General features: G+C 40.0%; 1 protein-coding gene across 10 annotated transcripts in view; it reads right to left on the reverse strand.

The window, feature by feature from the left end:
* The window catches only part of Nt5c2 (5'-nucleotidase, cytosolic II), a 129,959-nt gene that overhangs the window by 25,404 nt on the left and 85,860 nt on the right, over nucleotides 1-18,695 (reverse strand). For 9 of the 10 annotated variants that reach the window (XM_006983327.4, XM_076563258.1, XM_076563255.1 and 6 more), the window contains one exon: nucleotides 7,576-7,649. In XM_006983327.4, coding sequence (XP_006983389.2) covers nucleotides 7,576-7,649 — 74 coding nt within the window. Of the gene's footprint in view, nucleotides 1-7,575; nucleotides 7,650-12,006; nucleotides 12,144-18,695 lie in introns of those variants that run through there. The other variant, XM_016001840.3, reaches the window with a different exon arrangement.

An 18,695-nucleotide genomic window follows, 5' to 3' on the forward strand; every position in this document is an offset into this window, starting at 1 on the left:
TTCTGTTCTCTTAGAAATTTTAACTACAGAAATAAAAACTTTTAATATGTTCCTACCATACTTTCTCAGCATGTACATATCGAATGTTAGGTGGATTTAGTTAGAATTTTTATTTTAAAATTCTATTGCTGACTTGATTTTAAAATGCTATTTTGACTTGAGATTAGGACAGACTTTCCAACAATTTCTGAAACTGTCCTAAACATACTTCTGCCACTTTGTACTATGTATTTGTGTGAAGCAGTGTTCTCAGCATTGATGATTATAAAATCAAAATATCCATCAATATGAAAAACACTGAATATGCTCTACATATTACAGTGTTAAATATTCAGCCAAGGCAAGATAGGGTATATGCCTTTAACCACAACACCCTGAGTTTCAAGGCTAGCCTGGTCTACATAAGAGGTTCCAGGCCAGCAAGGGCTACAGTGTGAGACCTCAAATGAATGAATGAATGAATATTCAGCCACATCTCTCTTACTAGCAATATAAATTTACCTTTGTCTTTAATAAATGTATACAAATTAGTGTTTTAAAATCATTTTCATTACTTATTGTCAGTAAATGATTTGTATCCCTATATTATAGACCTATGTATCCAAGATCATGTTTAAAACTCTCAGGTACAAAGGAGAAGTGAATAAAAAATTTAAAAAGTACTGGTTCCATCAAGTTATCCTATTTTTTTGAAATGTTTTTATTCTCTCCTTCAAAGAGTCTTAAGTAAATAAAACTCAGGTACTTAAGCTGGAAATAGAGATGGAAGTTAAGTCCACTCTTCAGAAACCACAAAGTATGCTGTAGGTTTTAGAAATAAAAGAACCTCGGTGCGGTCACTGCAATGCCTTAGCAGTCATTTCCATCTGACCCTGACCCCTCCATGAGGCTGTGGGCACAACATTCTGAGTGACAGAGGAGGCTGCTGTCTCAACACGGGGCGGAGGCAGGGGACCAGAAGCTCAAGGTCATCCATCCTTGGCCACATGAGGAGCTTGAGGCTGGCTGTGGGAGAGACCCCATCACCGTCCCCTCACAACAACAACAAAGTTTAAACATACTAAGATTTATGTATTAACACCAGAAAGGGGAGTAAAGTACTGCAACTTGAGATGTCTGTGGGGCAGCATGCCAATACTGCATAGTTCTCCTTTTGATTGTTTTTCTCGTCGATTTCACTGCCTCTACAGCCAGTGAGTTTGGTGAGGATATACAATTGCCGACAGAAACATGAGGAGTGCTCTGGACTCCAGTTCAAGTAAACAAGCCATGAAAAAAAAAAAGTTCATTTAAATGTCAAGAAAGTTGAGTCCATTCCAGTAACAATGAAATGAAATCAGAGTGTATCTACTATGTATTTATTAGAGGCTAAAGATCAACAGTCCTGAGATGCTTCTGCTAGCAGCAGGATTATCAGGGGCTGGCTTTTCTTAATTCCTTCCCTGGTACTCTTTAATGGCTTTATTTTGATGCTTTCTCTCGTGCTTAGGGAAGTACTTTACAGTACTTAGGTTTGAGATAATTGGATTTCATCCATAGCAACTTAATGATACGGGCTTATAAACAGACAAGGGCAGTAGCTCAAATATATTTTCTACCTGTGGTGGTTTGAATAAGAAAGGCCCCCACAGGCTCATATATTTGAATGCTTAGTCTCTAGGGAGCAGCACTATTTGAAAGGATTAAAAGGACTAGGGGTGTGGCCTTGTTGGAATAGGTGTGGCCTTACTGGAAGAACTGTGTCTCTGGGGGTGGACTTTGAAGTTTCAAAAGCCTGTGCCAGGTCCAGGTGCTCACTGGCTTTCTCTCCCCCTCCCTCCCTCTTCTCTCTCTCTGTCTATGGATCAAGATGTGGCTCTCAGCTACTGTTCCGCTGTCTGCTGTAGGCTGCCACGCTCCACACCACGATGATAACTCCACACCACGATGATAACGGACCAAACCTCTGGAACTGTAAGCAAGCCCTCAATTAGATACTTTCTTTCATAAAACTTGCCTTGGTCACGATGTCTATTCACAGTAATAAAACAATGACTAAGACACTAGTCTCTCCCTGAGATTTTTTTTTAATTGAGAAAATGTACAATTTTATGTTAGTTCTTAAAATACTTGAAATAAGGTAGATAGTGAGACACTTCATTTAAGACTATTTCTAAGTAGAAGTTAAGCTAAGTAGTCAACATTCCAGCATGTAGAAGGTGGGCTCACTAGCTCCCAACCTGTGAAGCTACTGACAGACAGTTAATGGCTTCTGGATAGGGAGAATCAGTTTTCTTTAATAGTGTGGCCCTTGACAGCCAACCACACTCTAGTAGATGGCTTCATACTTACAACTATGTGGCAGCACAGACTGGACTCACTGGGTTGTTTTTTTTTATTTTTAAAGAAGTGGGGAGGTGAATGTTGGAGATAAAGCTAGAAGAGTTAAGAGAAGTTGTGGGGTGGGTATGATCAAAATACAGTATATTAAACTCCCAAAGAATTAATAAATGTGTGTATCTTAAAGGAAGTTAAACTATTTGGGCTGACTACTCCCCACAAGACCCACAGACTAACAAAGCCCTCATAATAATTAGGAGAAACCTCCTTTTAAATGGTTGGTCGGGGTAGTCCAAATGATTCTCAAAGAGATTATTAATGCCTTGCTTGCCTCTCGGGTTGAGGGTGGGTCCTATTGCTGAAGACATTGAACATGTAAAACACAAGACTCAAATTCAAGCTGGATCTGATCTGAAAAACACTGTTGTCCATGGTACCAGAAAAACACTACACAAGCTACCAAAGGAGGGAAGCAACTGAACAGTCCTACCCAGCTGCCACACCTGTGAACTCCGACAACTGCCAGCATGACTAGGTATCTGCACAAGTGTAACAACTGTCACTCACGTAGGAGAGGCAACCAACTGCTGTCTAAATGGATGTAAGGCCCAATCAACAGGAGGAAAATCACAAGCCGTCTTCCCAGGGCTGGTGAAGTCATAAACATTAGAAAAGGATCTAAACCCGCCACTTTGCTAGACCAGCATAAATTCCTTACTATAGTCTAAAGGTGAGCCTTATACCGAGAGCTAAGCGTAGCTACGACCCCTCATCAAAGACACTTCTCCTTACAGCAAATGGAGACCATCACAAGAAAACCCCAAATAATGCAGAGATCAAGGGATCATGGGGAGTCCAGCCCCAAAGAATACATCTACATCACAGCTCCTGTATCTATATCTCATCAAACATGGAGGAAGAGGGAGCAGAAGACTTTTAAGAGCCAGAAGACCAGGAAGTCTACAGTCAGTCTCTTCTAGAAATGGCTGCATAAACAAACCTGGAACAACGGCAGTATCAATGAATATCTTAACACGGAAGTGGGGATTTCTGTGGGGTCTACCCTAGACAAAGAACTACAGGCAACTAATGACGGCTAAGAGAAGGAGAATTAGCCTCAGGTGTCCAATGCAGTCATCAGCCCTAAAACCATACACTCAACAACAGAGACAGACCTAGCAGGTTGTATTTATGTATCTGTGCACACACAGACAACACAAATGGGCTTAGCAGGTTGTATTTATGTATCTGTGCACACAAAGACACAGACACACACATGTATATACTGTATCTAATGATAATAAAGAAAAAAGAGGCAATCAACTTGAAAATGAGGGTGATACATGGGGAGTGGGGGAGGGTTGAGGTAGCTGGGAGGAGCTGGAGGGGGGAAAGTTATGTAATTCTATTTCAATTAAAATCACTTTAAAAAATGGGCTAGGACTGTAGCTAAGTAATAGAATGCTTACCTAACATGAACACATCCCTGGGTGTTCTCTCTCTCTCTCTCTCTCTCTCTCTCTCTCTCTCTCTCTCTCTCACACACACACACACACACACACACACACACACACACACACACACACACACACACACAGGCAAGTAAAGGAAAAGACAAACCAACACTAGCTACATTCTAAGGAAAAGACTATAATTCAAAGGTGGGGAAAGAGTATTTTTGTTCCAAGCAAGATTTTCATTTGAGAGCCCCAAATCAAAACCCAGAAAACAGGAGGTTGGTGGTTGGTTGTTTGCTGTTCAGGTTTCTGTTTTGTTTTGCATCTCTTATTGATATCTAGAGATTACTGGACAATTTTCATTGTCTTGAAATTTTAGACCACATGAAAAGTGGAAACTGATCTAGGTTTAAATTCCATCTATGAGTTTTAAAAGTTAGTTGCCAACCAGGTGTGGTGGCACAATCTTATAATCCCAACACTTAGGAGGCTGATGCAGGGTCTCATCTTCTGTGGAAACAACAGCACCTGCATTCCACAGCCGCTTGGTCCCAAGTAAACACACAGAGGCTTATATTACTTACAAACTACATGGCCTATGGGTCAGGCTTCTTGTTAGCTAGCTCTTATAACTTAACTCAACCCATTTCTATTCATCTATTTGTTGCCATGTGGCCATGGCCATGGTGTTACCGATGCTGGCATCTTTTTGCTCCTTGAGCCGCAGGCTGGCGTCTCCCCTACTCCTTCTCCTCTCACCATCTCTCTTGGATTTTCCCGCCTGGCTCCACCCTGCCCTGTCATAGGCCAATGCAGCTTTATTTACTAGCCAGTGGGGGTAACACATATTCCCAGCATGCAGAGAGACGTCCCCCAGCACTCCGGGGCACAAACTCAGGTCCTTAGGCTTGCACTGAGAGCACTGTACTGACCTGAGCCATCCACACAGTGGTTCCTTTAGTGGAGGGCTTGTTATGTCAGTGTGCTTTGATTTGTTTTAACAATTCATATAGTAACATAAAGGATTTGTCTTATCAGGAAAATTCTAAAAAAAAGAACAAAATGTGAGGGTTCAAACAGACTAGATCAGTGGTTCTCAACCTTCCTAACGCTGCAACCCTTTAATATAGTTCCTCCTGTTATGATGACCCCCAACCATAAAACTATTTCACTGCTACTTCATAACTGTAATTTTGCTACTGTTATGAACTGTAATGTTAATATCTGATATGCAGCCCCCAATGGGGTCATGACCCACAAGTTAAGAAACAATCACTGGACTAGAGAACAGACTAGAACACATGCATTTGAAGTTAGTATTTATTTAGCAGGTACCATATAGCATATTTTATACTAAATATAAAATATAGAAAAGGAAAGCCCTTGCCCTTGAGACACTTACAAGCCAATAAATAGATAGATTATCCACAGCTACAACTAAGAAGGGTCTGGGAGCACTTGTAATCCCAGCCCTCAGGAGGCAGAGGCAGAGGCAGAGGCAGAGGCAGGGGGTTTGCAACAAGTCCAAGTCCAGCTCCAACTGCACACAAAGCTGCAGGCTAATGACTTCTCAGTGTACACAGGAAGACCCTGTCTTAAAAGCAAGCTGACAAACAAGCCCTGCAACTACATTATAAAATGCTCTGGGGAGGGGTATATACTAGGGTGACTCAGAGGTTAACGGAGGTTAAGAGCACTCTTGTTCCAGGGACTCCGATACCCTCTTCTGGCCTCCCTGCACACTAGGCACACATGTAGTACAGACATACATGCAGGCAAAAACACCCATACACATAAACAACATTTTTAATGCTGTGAGGGAATTTACCAGGTGTCAAAACCATACAAACAAAATGATTCGTAAAGAATAGATTCACACCAAGTAGGCCAGTCCTGAGAAGGCTGAGGAAAGATAAATTCAAGACCAGCCAGGCCAGCCAGCAAGACCCACCCTGTTATACACACATATACACACATATACACACTAAAATACTTACCCAAACCCTCAGACCTTAGGGGCAAACACAGACACACAAACACACACCTCTTTTACTTTATCACTGTACTTCACGGAACATTTTTGTAATGAAATGTTGATCTAAAATGAAGTCTTCTAACTTCAAATATGTGCATTTTTGTTTTGCTTTTATGTGTATTAACAGTGTCAAAAGCTACTCAGTTACTTTTAATGACAATCATTCAGGAAAGCAACTTTTACATTTTAAAGTTTTGTATATTTAACTTTTTTTTTAAGAGGGGTCTCACAGGACTGCCCCTGCCCGCGATGGTCTCAAACGTTTGGATTCAATAAATCCTTCAGCCTTGGCTTCCTAGTGCTGAGGCTCCAAGAGCACATCTAGCTAAAGACAACTTTTTAAAAGAAAATTTGGAAGATTTTTTTTTTTCTGAGTATCATAACTACACCTGTATGTGTTGGGCACATACAGGTGCTCAACCTGATCTCTCAAACCTACCACTTCTTTTTCTTTCTTTCTTTCTTTCTTTCTTTCTCTCTCTCTCTCTCTCTCTCTCTCTCTCTCTCTCTCTCTCTCTCTCTTTCTTTCTTTCTTTCTTTTTGGTTTTTTTGAGACAGGGTTTCTTTGTGTAGTTTTAGTGCCTGTCCTGGATCTTGCTCTGTATGCCACCACTGCCTGGCTCACTTCTTAAGCTAAAGGATATCCTGACAAGCTGTTAATATTTTAAATTCTGAGGAAATGTAAGTATAGACTGACACATTGATTATTTCAATTATATCTCAGAGACAGAAGGGAAGAAAGGACACATGTTAGTCTTTAAGGAGATTGTAACACTGAGCAAGGCTCATGCAACCATTTTGATGGGAAATGAACACTCATCCTATCTAAGAATAAACTATTAATGGGCTAGAGAAAAGGCCAAATGGGTAAGAGTGTGCACTGCTCTTTCAAAGGACCTGAATTCAGTTCCCACCACCCAAGTCAGGAAGGAGGCTCACAACCACAGTAACTCCAGGCCTAGGGGATGCAATGCCCTCTTCTGGCCTTGGTGGTCACCTGCTTCCATGTGCACCCCACCCCACACACATATATGTTCTTGTAACTAAAATAAGACAAATCTTCTCTTAAAAAAGAGTGCAACGCTATGAAGCTGGAGTACCGAAGCGTTGCCTGCAACGGCCAAGGCCCGGGTTTGATTACTAGCACCACAATCAAACCCACACGGAAATGATGGAGTTTTTAAAGACTGTTGCTGGGTGTGGTGATGCATGCTTGCAATCCAAGCACTTACAACCCCCACCATGATCCATAATAATAAAATATTTAAAACTTTAATAATTAACTTTATGGCAGAGTGAAGAACCCAAAAATTTATCTTTAAGCTGGGCACTGACACAAGCCTATAATCACAGCACTTGGAAGCTGATGCAAAAGATCCATGCAAGCTCCAGGCCAGCCTGCATGAGTTTCAGGCCAGCTTGTCTCAAAAATTTTTTCTACTTTTGAAAAACAGCTTAAAAGAATAAGAGTCAAAAATGCCCAGATACACACACTAATGTGTTCATTAACCTATAATTTTACTAATACGTTTTTTTTTTTTTAACAAGAGTTTTAAAGTAATGTTAGGAGTTTTTCTAACTATCTGCACAAGCTCAGGAACCAACTTTCAAGAATACTGGGTAACTTCAGTGTTCACATATCTCAATGGAAAGACAATCCGACAAATAAATGATCACATGAACAAGTGATTACTGAACTGCCCATGGACCCACTATGTTGTACCAAAACCAGCAATTCTTAAAAAATCAAAAATTAGTACTCACCAGCAAGGGTATAATCCATATCAAAACCAAAACACTTTATTTTTTCCATGGCTAAACTTCGGTTCACAAACACCCTATGCAAAAGAGAATAAGAGAATTGCATCTTGATTAACACTGAAGTTCAATGAAGTTATATTTCTGAACTGGCTCACTTTTTTTCCCACTGACTTGACATTATTGTATGTATTTAAGGGCTTTAACATGTGACTTGATGTTACATACACACAGTGACTACTGGGGTCTGGCAACTTAAACCTACCCTATGATTAGTTCTCTCCTCTCTCCTTTGCCCCTCCAGTATACCAGACCATTTCCCGTGCTCACAGTGCACTTACAGATCTTAGACAAACGCCTCCTGGGTAACTGGAGTTATAGATCCCACTCCCAACCACAGGTTTACTCTCTATATCATCTGCTTACAGAGTTTTTTCTTAAATTTCACATAAGTGATAATTATGCAGTATTTCTACCTGTAGTTGGTGTATTCACTCAGTACAATGTCATTTAAGTTCATCTAGGTAGTTGCAAACAGTAGAATCTCCTTTTCAAAGCTAAATAACATATGTGTATAGAGTTCATATTCACCCTGCATCAATGGATGAATACTGTGGTTGTTTCTCTATCTTGATTATTTGAATAATGATGCAATGAACACTGGAGGGCATCTTTACAAGGTAGGTGATCTCATTTTCTTCACTGGTTCATTAGGTACTTGGATTACTTTAATTTCTTTGGGAAACTTTGTGCCGTTTTCCACTGTGGATATAACAATTTATGCAACACCCTTGTATGTCTAATTAATTTGAACCTTCTTGATGATTAGATGATCTGTGATTCTGAATACCTTTTCATGTATCTGTTGGCAATTTATATATCTTCCTGAGAGAAAAGTCTATTCAGGTTCTTTGCCTATTTTTCAACTGGGTTTTCTTTTCTGCTATTTATCTGTTTCCATTTAGATAAAAGGGGTAGGAGAAGATTTCTAATAGCTTGGCCCAGTGGTAAAGCAGGTCCAGCACTAAGGCAGGCCCAGTGGCAAGGCAGGCCCAGTGCTGAAGTAATCAAAAGGTCTTGGAGTAGCATTGGAGCCCAGACTGGAAAACATAACAAAAATAAATAGCTGGATATATTGATGCATTCCTGTAACCCCAGCAGGGGAGAGTCTAAGGCAATTACATATTCCAGGCCAGCCTGAGCTACATATAGACCCTCCAGGCCAGCCTGAGCTACATATAGACCCTGTCTCAAAAGAAAACAAAAGCCCAAGAAAATAAACAAGTAAAAAGGAAGTAAGCCATGTGTGAAGGAGCATTTAGAAGTCTGAGCAGGCCAATCTCAATTTCAACTCAGTCTGGGATATATGGTATAACCCTGTCTAAAATTAAAACAAAACAAAAATCCTCCAAGCATAACAACCTGGGTTCAACCCCCAGCACTACATAAAACCAGGCACGGCAGCACACACCTGTAATCCCAGGTGGAAGCAGAATAAGTAAAAGTTCAAGGTCATTCTCAGCTACATAATGAGTTCAAGGCCAGCCTAGACTACATGTGACTATGTTTCAAACATTCAAAGACACACACACACACACACACACACACACACACACACACACACACACATTTTCAAAGAGTTCTTCACAAACTTATATACTTTATGTTACAAATTATAGTAAAATGGACAGCTTTAAAGAAGGACAAGTTTTCAAAGACTTGCTTAAAATAATTCAATTGAAGACTTAAATACAAAACTGTATTTTCCTGAAATACATGAAAATCATTTGCATCTCATGGACATAACTGCTACCACATACAGGTTAGTTTCATAAATCTGTTAGCTTCTGAAAGAAGTGTTACATAAAAAACGTATACTTTCCCTAAGAAAAGTATCTTTGGGGGCTGGGGGCAGGTATGCTGGCAATGCTCTTAACCCCAGAAGAGGCAGGCAGATCTCTGTGAGTTTGAGGCCAGACTGATCTACACAGTTCCAGGTCAGCCAAGGCTACACAAAGAAACTCTGTCTTTGAAGAAAAAAAACACCTAGTTTTTTTAAAAAAAAAAAAAAAAAACATTTTTTATTTCATTTTGACTTAAGTATGGTAATGGAAGAAAAAGAATATGGACAGCTGAAAGAAAAAAGAACCAGAGGAGAAATGACACCTGCCCAAGCCTCCTTTTTGTTAGTTAAGAGTTAGTTCTTTTATTATTTTGAAGAGCTAGAAAAGCCAACACAGGGCTTGCACATCACGCAGTCTATCACTGAGCTGCAAACGTAAAACAACACAAACAACCGTACAGGCGCCACAGTGATCCTCCCAGGTTCTGCCTTGCCTTTTCATGCTACAAAATCTACTTCATTACTAACAATCCCCAGCTACATAAATCCTTCTGAAACCAACAGAGGTGAAAGACACAAAAAAATGCTGTATCTCTAAAAACTCAAAGCTGCTACTAATGCTGGGGCTTTTCAGACAGGCTCAAGCCTGGCAAAGGGCCAACTGTGTAAACCTTTGCTCAGAGCCTTAACAGCTGACATGCCTAAAATATCCCAAGATACAGGCAGGAGTGAACCTAGGAAAACTTTTTTCACACTCTACATTCTAAGAAAGAGGTAGAGAACCACGGAAATTTTAAAAAGTGGTTTCAATTTTGATGGAAGAAGATGTTAGTTGGTTTTAGAATCAGCTGAAGCAGCAGGGGAGACTGCTAATGCAGAAAGGCAGAAACATGTCAAGCGAAGTTCCTTTTGTGGTCAGAAAAGAGACTGCACATGCACTGTCATGGAAATCAATTGTAGCTCAAAAGACAGCAAGAGCAGCGCATCCTTGTTAACTTCTGGGAATAACATACTTCAGGAATACGAAAATCTGTTTTTGCCAAAATAATCATTGCTAAATATCCATCAAGTCGTATTTCTCATTCCTTTTTGGCTTAACTAATTACATTACCTACTCAATCAACACATGTCTCATTTTTGTGACACAGATCATGGAAATTGTCTTTTGAGGGTAGTCAGAGCTACAAAAGTTAAATGTTCTTAACATGAGGAATCTCCAAGTGCCTGCAGTGGCCAGCATTCCCACACATACACACGTCTACACTGACATGTACACACAATATATTAATAAAACATTTTAATTAAGAAGTAATACTTTGCAGGGCGGTGGTGGCGCACACCTTTAATCCCAGTACTTGGGAGGCAGAGGCAGGTGGATCTCTGTAAATTCGAGACCAGCCTGGGCTACAGAGTGAGTTCCAGGAAAGGCGCAAAGCTACACAGAGAAACCCTGTCTTGAAAAACCAAAAAAGAAAAAAAAAATAATACCTTTTATGAAAAATGTCCTTCAAATATCCTTTCTCTTTTCATCCAAAACAAGTACTCTAATTCACAGAATTTCTTCCTGAACTTAAGAGAGAATCACTCCTATACCCTCCTCATTTCTATTTGATCTTTATGTGAAAACCTCACAAGTATTCTCATCTTCCCCTAACTTAAACTGTGAACATGGAGGGAGGAGCGATACAGAAGGAAATCTAATTTGCTGGGGAAGCAAAGCTGTTATAACCAAAGGAACAGCTGTGCCATAGAGTACCACGCCAAATTGCAGTACTGCACACATACATCAAGGTTTACAAAGATAATAAACACTCAACTACTGAAAGAGAAGCCTTCGCTTTGGCACAGGAGAAACCTTAAAGCTTCCTAGCATGTCTCAGGACAGTCAACAGACACTTTTCTCTCTGCCTGAAACCAGTGACACTCTCCACTGAGTTTATAAACTAAACAAAGTGTAAGATGTTGTGCCAACTATAAGGTATCAATAAAAAGACTAGGTCACTGACCCACATATTTCAAAACAAATAGATTAATCAAAATTTTCTATGAATCCCAAGACCTTTCTACAGATCTGCCAATGCCAGTTTACTGTGTTCTTTTTATTAAATTATTAACTAGTAGAATAATTCTACCTATGTTCAAGAGCATGAACATATTAAAAATTAAAAGCAAGCTTTAAAATAAATAATTGCCACCCAAAAACTTATGACTAAACTAAGCATCCAATCATAAAGCATAACTATCAGCCAGAAATTCCCACAGATAAGCCACTTGTGAGTTGAAGATCTGAGCATTAACAGGAGAAACAATCTCCAGGAGATACACAGGAACAGTGAAAAACCTAACACAGACGTCAATTAAAACATGTTTAGCAGTATTTACTGTAATATCCCACAGCAGAAAGAAAAAAACTTGAAATTCCATTCAAATACAGATATTAACTGCAAGAAATAAAATCATTACTATAATGTGCTTTACGAATAGGGATCTAAGACTCTCAGACTTAACATAAACATGCAACTTACTATATTTAAAATTCTGTAAATAGCAAGCTCTACTGGTTTGGGTTTGACTACAATTGAAAGCAGAATTACCTCATCTGTCACTGGTTGCCGTTTTGCAAACTGAAACTATCTGGGTAAAGTAGTTTCTGAAGTCACATAACAAAATTCTTCTTAAAATCCCTAATAGAATTCTTTATTGTGTGCGACTTTAACCTAACTTCAAGAAGACTGTTTAGCCTGAACCAGGCCCGGCAACAGCATGGATCTTCTGAGACAGTGTGGGAGAAAACACCTCTGTGTCTAATTTAACTTGTCATTGGATATCACTGTTGCTCCACACAAATCCATTTGGAATAGAATCTCTCTGGCAATGGTGAACTTTATCTGTAACTCCTCCCTTTGCTTAGGAGTCACAGTTTCCTGGCCAGGTGCCCAATGACAGTTACTGCAACAACAAACGAGAGGAAAGACTCAAACTGTAAATGTTCTTGGACACCTGTTTTCACTGTGAGCAGCTGCCATTATGCATTCAAACTACGAGCCAAGGAAAGATTCCAAGTGCATCTGAGTAGGCAAATTCAAATTATGAACTATAATAAACTGGTGTCATGACTGCAATTTCAGCACTTAGGAGGCTGAGGCAAGAACTGCCACAGATTTGAAGTCAGCCTGAGCTACAGAATGAGACACATAAAAACAGAAAAAGCAAAGAAAAATGCTCTCAGTGGTTTTTTATGAAACAATTTAGCAGCTTTTTTTTTTCAGATCCGTTCTTGCTTCTGCCACAGGCATTTTTCCGCACTCAAGCTTCAAGCCACATCCACATAACTCATATGCCTTTGTTTACATTCCACATCCACATAACTCATATGCCTTTGTTTACACTCCCAAATGTCTTCAGAACCCAGGTCTTTCACTCCAGTCCTGCTGCCAAAGATTTACCCAGGTCATAATTCTCCAGAAAACATCTCTCACTGTTTTGTCCTCACACTGATGCTAACTACTCTGAAGCAGGGCTGCTTGAAATGTTGTCCATAAACCAATGCTCATCTATAAATATTTCACTAATCTGTGACGATACAGAAATTTCAATTACTTAGAAACTTTTACCGCAATCTGATAGTAAAATATTTTTAATGAATGTAGCAATAAAAAGTGCCTATAATACCAGCACTTTTGAACAACCGAGGCTAGCCTGAGCTACAAGTGAGAACCTCTCAAAAAAAGTTTTCTCTCTGTGTAATTTGTTTTTACTAATTTATAAATATTACCAATTTGAACTAGAATGGAAAATAATGTTAAAAGCTAGTACTCTCAGGATAGCCTGAGAAGTATGGTTCTAAAGCCCAGCTCTGACATGGTACTCTCTCTAAAGTATCTTTAGTCATTGCTCAAAACCGTCCAACTAATAAATTACCAGTTCTCAAATTTTTAAGGAGCTGAAACCTTTTATTATTTTGTTAAAAATCAGTTTGAGCTTGTATTATCCACACCATGAACACTTTTCTGTTATTAGTTATTACTTTATTAAGCAAACTGTTGGCTATTTCCTAAACATGCCCTGAGGCTTTATGTGATTAATTATAACTGTTTCTGTTATAATTCAAGTTCCTGCATCTCAAATGCTTTCACTGAAAAAAACATTTGGGGGAGGGGTCTCATAGATAGCTCAACAGTTAAGAGCACATGCTACTCTTCCATAACCACAAGATCTAAGTTCAGTCCCTAGTACCTATATCAGATGGCTTATAACCATTCTAACTGCAACTCCAGGGAATCTGTCATGCCTTCTTCTGGTCTCCATTAGCACCTAGACACATATGGCAGGCATATAGACACACACACACAAAATAAATAAATAAACAAACAAACAAACAAACAAACAAACAAAATAAATACATATTTTTTTTTCTTTTTAAAGAAAGAATATCCTGGGGTGGGGGTAGAGCACCTGGATAGCTGGAGGGGCGGGGGGAATGTGAACACAGCAATATTCCAGCTGTGCCACAAACAATAATGCTCAGATTACTTCTCTGGTTCAACAAATAACCATAAGTGTTTCATTTTAACAACTATCTACTTTGATATACACACAATATGCAAATAATTCTCTTACCATTTGCTTGATTATAATTTGGAGACCAGGATTTATAGCCTTCCCAATACCAAGCAGATAAAATAGCTTCAATTGAAATGTAAATTAGAAACAGTAACAGTGTTTGGCAGAGCTTGTAGAGAGGACACAATGGGGAGTTCCTGCTCATGGGTACAGGATTTCTTGTGGGAAAAATAAAGTATCCTAAAATTAAAGAGCTAAAGATACTACCACTTGGTCAAGCCTAGCAGGCACAAGACTCTGGGTTCAATCCCTAGCAAAATGAATGACAAGAAAGAAAGGTAAGTAAGAGAGGCAAAAGGGAGGAGAGAGAGAAGGGAGAAAAGAGGAAGGTAGTTATACAATCAGTGTTATTAGTTGAACAACTTTGCATATACTAAAGCCTCTGAATTTCAGGCTCTTATCAGAAAATAAAATGGTGTATTTACTGTACTCGAAACCAATGTCAGATTTTCAACATTCTCTAAGAAATTACAGGTAAGACCTTTATGCTGCTGGAGAGCAAACTAAGGCTTTGTGCAGGCTGTAAACAATCCACCACCGAGCTTCACTCCTACCCCTAAGTAGATTCTTCAAAGTTGCTTTATTTGTTTCATGTTGGTTGCAAAGGTTAATCTGTCTGCTCAGTGGTGGTAAGAAATAAAGGGCAGGACCTTTAGGATCTTCAGTAAACAGGGACTCACTCCAAAAGGTCTACTTACAAGCAGTGGCTAGCAAGCTCTTAGAGATCATGAAATCTTTCTACTCATTCGGTGAAGTTATGAAGTCCAAAGAATGTGATGATATTTTATTTGTGCTCTAACAAATAAAGTTTGCCTGGGGATCAGAGGTCAAAGCCAGCCACTATATTAAACACAGAGGTCAGGCAATGATAACACACACCTAGCATTCTAGCATTCTGGGAGGCAGAGATTCATCTGAATCTCTGAGTTCAAGGCCACACTGGGAACAGAGTCAGGCATGGTGGCACATGCCTTTAATCCCAGCACTAGAGGTCTGAAGGTCTGTACAGACAGGAGTAATAGAGCTGGGCAGAAAGAGGAAGTGATGTAGCTGGGCGGAGAGAGGAAGTAAGATGGCAGGGCACAGAAAAGTATATAGGCATGAGTATACAGGAAGTAGCTCTCTTGGGCTGAGGACTTCCTAGAGACAAGAATTTGTGGCTGGCTTGTTCTATCCCTCTGATCTTTCAGCTTTCACCCCAATATCTGGCTCCAGGTTTTTTTTAATAAGACCATTTAGCAATTCAAAAGAAAATGACAAATACACACAATTTTGTAACAGTTTCAGGTAGCCTAACAACTATGGACCTTAGACAAGATTTTGTTCCAAGCCAGAGATGTGCACAGGTAGAGAGGATGTGGAGGAAAGGGTTAATTAGAAAGCTGCATCAGATTCAGATTCTAAGATTCTTGTGCAACTATATTAGAAATGCAAAAGAAAAGCCAGGCGATGGTGGATCACTCCTTTAATTCCTGCACTGGGGAGGCAGAGGCAGGTGGATCTCTATGGGTTTGAGGCCAGCCTGGGCTACAGAGTGAGTTCCAGGAAAGACTCCAAAGCTACACAGAGAAACCCTGTCTCGAAAAAACAAAAAACAGAAATAGAAAAGAAGCCGTAACCTAGTGAGGTTTGGCAACGTTGGTGTACCTTGTTTCCCAGTCCAATGGTGCTTCCACGGCATTCCCATCCAGGGTAACCTTTGAATCAATCCTTCATTTAATAAATCATCTCCCCAAATCCTCATCTAACAAATAATCCTTCCTACATGTACTAAGGAAATTAGAAATAGAGATCATTATAGGCACCCAGTGCAGTTCTAACTTCACCTTAAAGAGAAACTGGCATTTTTACTGCCCCTCACTGTCCCTGGGATGGCTGGCCCTGCCCCTCGCTGGGACACTGCAGCAAGAGGGCTGGCCCCACACTCAGGAGAGATGGCATCAGAAAGCTGGCCGCTACTGCGTGGTCTAGGAGAGCTGGCTCCACCCCTCACCTGAGGGGGCTATCCCCGTGGCCTAAATGGACTAGCTCAGCTACTACCCAGACCCACATCCTGGGCCTTTCATTGGCCCATCCTAACATCTACCACATCAATGGCCGGCAGAAGTGTGTGAAGGGACTGGAAAGAGGAGTTTTGGTGAAGGTCCAGTGATGATGGTGTACCAGGGGTCAGAGGCCTTGAATCAGACCAATGACTCACTGCAATGAACATTTTGTGGGTGGGGCTGACTGGACAAAAGGGACACATTGCACGACACACGGCAGCACCCAATGCCACTAGGATAAATGAAGAGGTGTTGGAAAGACAGAGGAGTGAAGTGGGGTTTTTTGTGTGTTTTGTCTTGTTTTTAATTGATTTGGGGGGCTCTGAGATGGGGAGATGCTGCAGGGGTGAGGGGAGGACATGGAGAAAGTGGGAGGTAAGCTGGATGGGATTGGAGTACATGATGTGAAATTCCCAAAGAATCAATAAAGAATTATATTTTAAAAAGAAGTTGAAAGTTCAGGCCGGTGTGGTGGCTCACACCTTTAATCATAGCCCTTGGCAGAGGCAGGTGGATCTCTGTGAGTTTAAGGCCAGTCTGGTCTACATAGCTGGTTCCAGTACAGCCAGTACACAGTGAGACCCTGTCTCCAAAAAAACCAAAAGCTAAAACAAAAACCCAAACCTGAAGTTTAAATATATATATATACTAGGATTTTCAAATATGATTATAAAAGCAAAAATCATATAGTACTAATTTTTAGTTTTCAGATAAAACTAGTTTGTTTTAACACTGTCTCTAAGGAACATTCTTAAAAGGATATATTTTGCTTACTGGATTATTCCAAGAAAACAGCAGTTTGTGCTTTCAGTCTAAACAAATGCCTTACATCTTTTTTGTTTGTTTTGTCTTGATTTTCAAGACAGGGTTTTACTCTGTAGCCCTGGCTGTCCTGGAACTTGTTCTGTAGAACGGGCTGGTCTTGAAGTCAGAGATCCTCCTGCCTCTGCCTCCCGAGTACTGGGATTTAAAGACCTGTGCCATTACCACCCGGAAGCCCGCATCATTTTTAAGGTGAATCACACTTAACACAGGAGGCAGTGCTTCGGTCTCTTAAAACATTCTAGAGGAAAGCCAATGTGGAGGCAAAAACAGAGCAAACGTGAAGATGATTCAGGTCGACAGTATCACCATTCTTAAACTCACCCACACTACACACAAGTTAGAAGGGGAGGGCAGGTGTCCAAGGAAAGTCAGAGCTTTACAAGATCCAGGCATGGCAGCGCACATCTTTAGTCCCAGCACTCGGGAGGCAGAGCCAGGCAGATCTCTGAGAGTTCAAGGCCAGCCGGATCTACAGACTGAGTTCCAGGACAACCAGGGCTACAGAGAAACCCTGTCTTGGGTAAAGAAAAAAAAAAAAAAAAAAAACAGCCTACAAAAGCTGAAGATAATGTATGTTTATTATCTTTCCACCCAAGTTTTCAAAAGTACACTGTAAAGAGATTAATTTAAAATACTGGGGGAAGAGCCAGTAGGATGGCTCAGCAGGTAGAGGGGTCTGCCAACAAGCTTGAGGACCTGAGTTCGATCCCCAGGATCCACATGGTAGGAGCAAATCAACTCTCGAAGTTGTCATCTGACCTCCATATGCACACCATGGCACAACTGCATGCATACATGTGCTTCTGCAACCTGTAACAGCACTGGAAGAAACATGAAAGTCTAAAAGAAATAGTCCTTTTTTTCTAACTTTTTTTTTAAAGGGGACTGATTCTTTTTTTTTTTTTTTTTTTAAAGACTTATTTATTTACTATGTATACAGAAGAGGATGCCAGATCTCATTACAGGTTATGAGCTGCCATGTGGGTGCTGGGAATTGAACTCAGGACCTCTAGAAGAGCAGTCAGTGCTCTTAACCTCTGAGCCATCCCTCCAGCCCCCTTTTTTCTAACTTTCACATTTGAAAGAAAACCCTCAAGTTCAAGTGATGTCATAAAACATCAAAACATACCACAGAATTATCTATAGCCTGGTTCTTCTCTTTATTCAGTAATGCAGTTTAGGAACAGAAGTAAAGTTTCAGAGAGAGAGAGAGAGAATAGCAGCAGTCAAGTAGACCGATTAATTTTACTTTGCCCGTAACAAATACTGATTCACTTTAAATAAACCATGACATGACCCCACAACCACTTCAAAATTCCATACACCACAAAATTCCATACACCACTAGCATCGACTAGCTCCCAGGAAAGGCTAGAAATGAAACAACCAACAATACCCGGTAACTAACTTGTCACTCCTTATAAAGGTAACAAAAGGAAAATCAATAACTCAAGACTCTGAAACATCTGAGAAAATAATACAAAAATGAAAATTAACACAGTATTTTATATTACAAAGCAAAGAGGAATAGGGATTTGATTACATCTGAAATTATTTTTGCCTCCACTGTCCAGAAACAGAATCAGAAGCTGCTTTTCAATCTTTCATACCATTTTCTAAAGGTACAATTTATTTTTTAAAATGCCTTTAAATTTTTAAACTTCACTCAATTATTTGTAGGCCACTACTTCTTGCTTCTAATCTTTATAAACAGTCTAACAAAAGCAAAAGTGAGTTCTATAGGAAGAAAAGCAGGGTACTTAATACTGTCTTTCAAAACAGCCTAGTAT

The sequence above is a fragment of the Peromyscus maniculatus genome, chromosome 1, assembly GCF_049852395.1.
Source record: "Peromyscus maniculatus bairdii isolate BWxNUB_F1_BW_parent chromosome 1, HU_Pman_BW_mat_3.1, whole genome shotgun sequence".
Classification (NCBI taxonomy): Eukaryota; Metazoa; Chordata; class Mammalia; order Rodentia; family Cricetidae; genus Peromyscus; species Peromyscus maniculatus.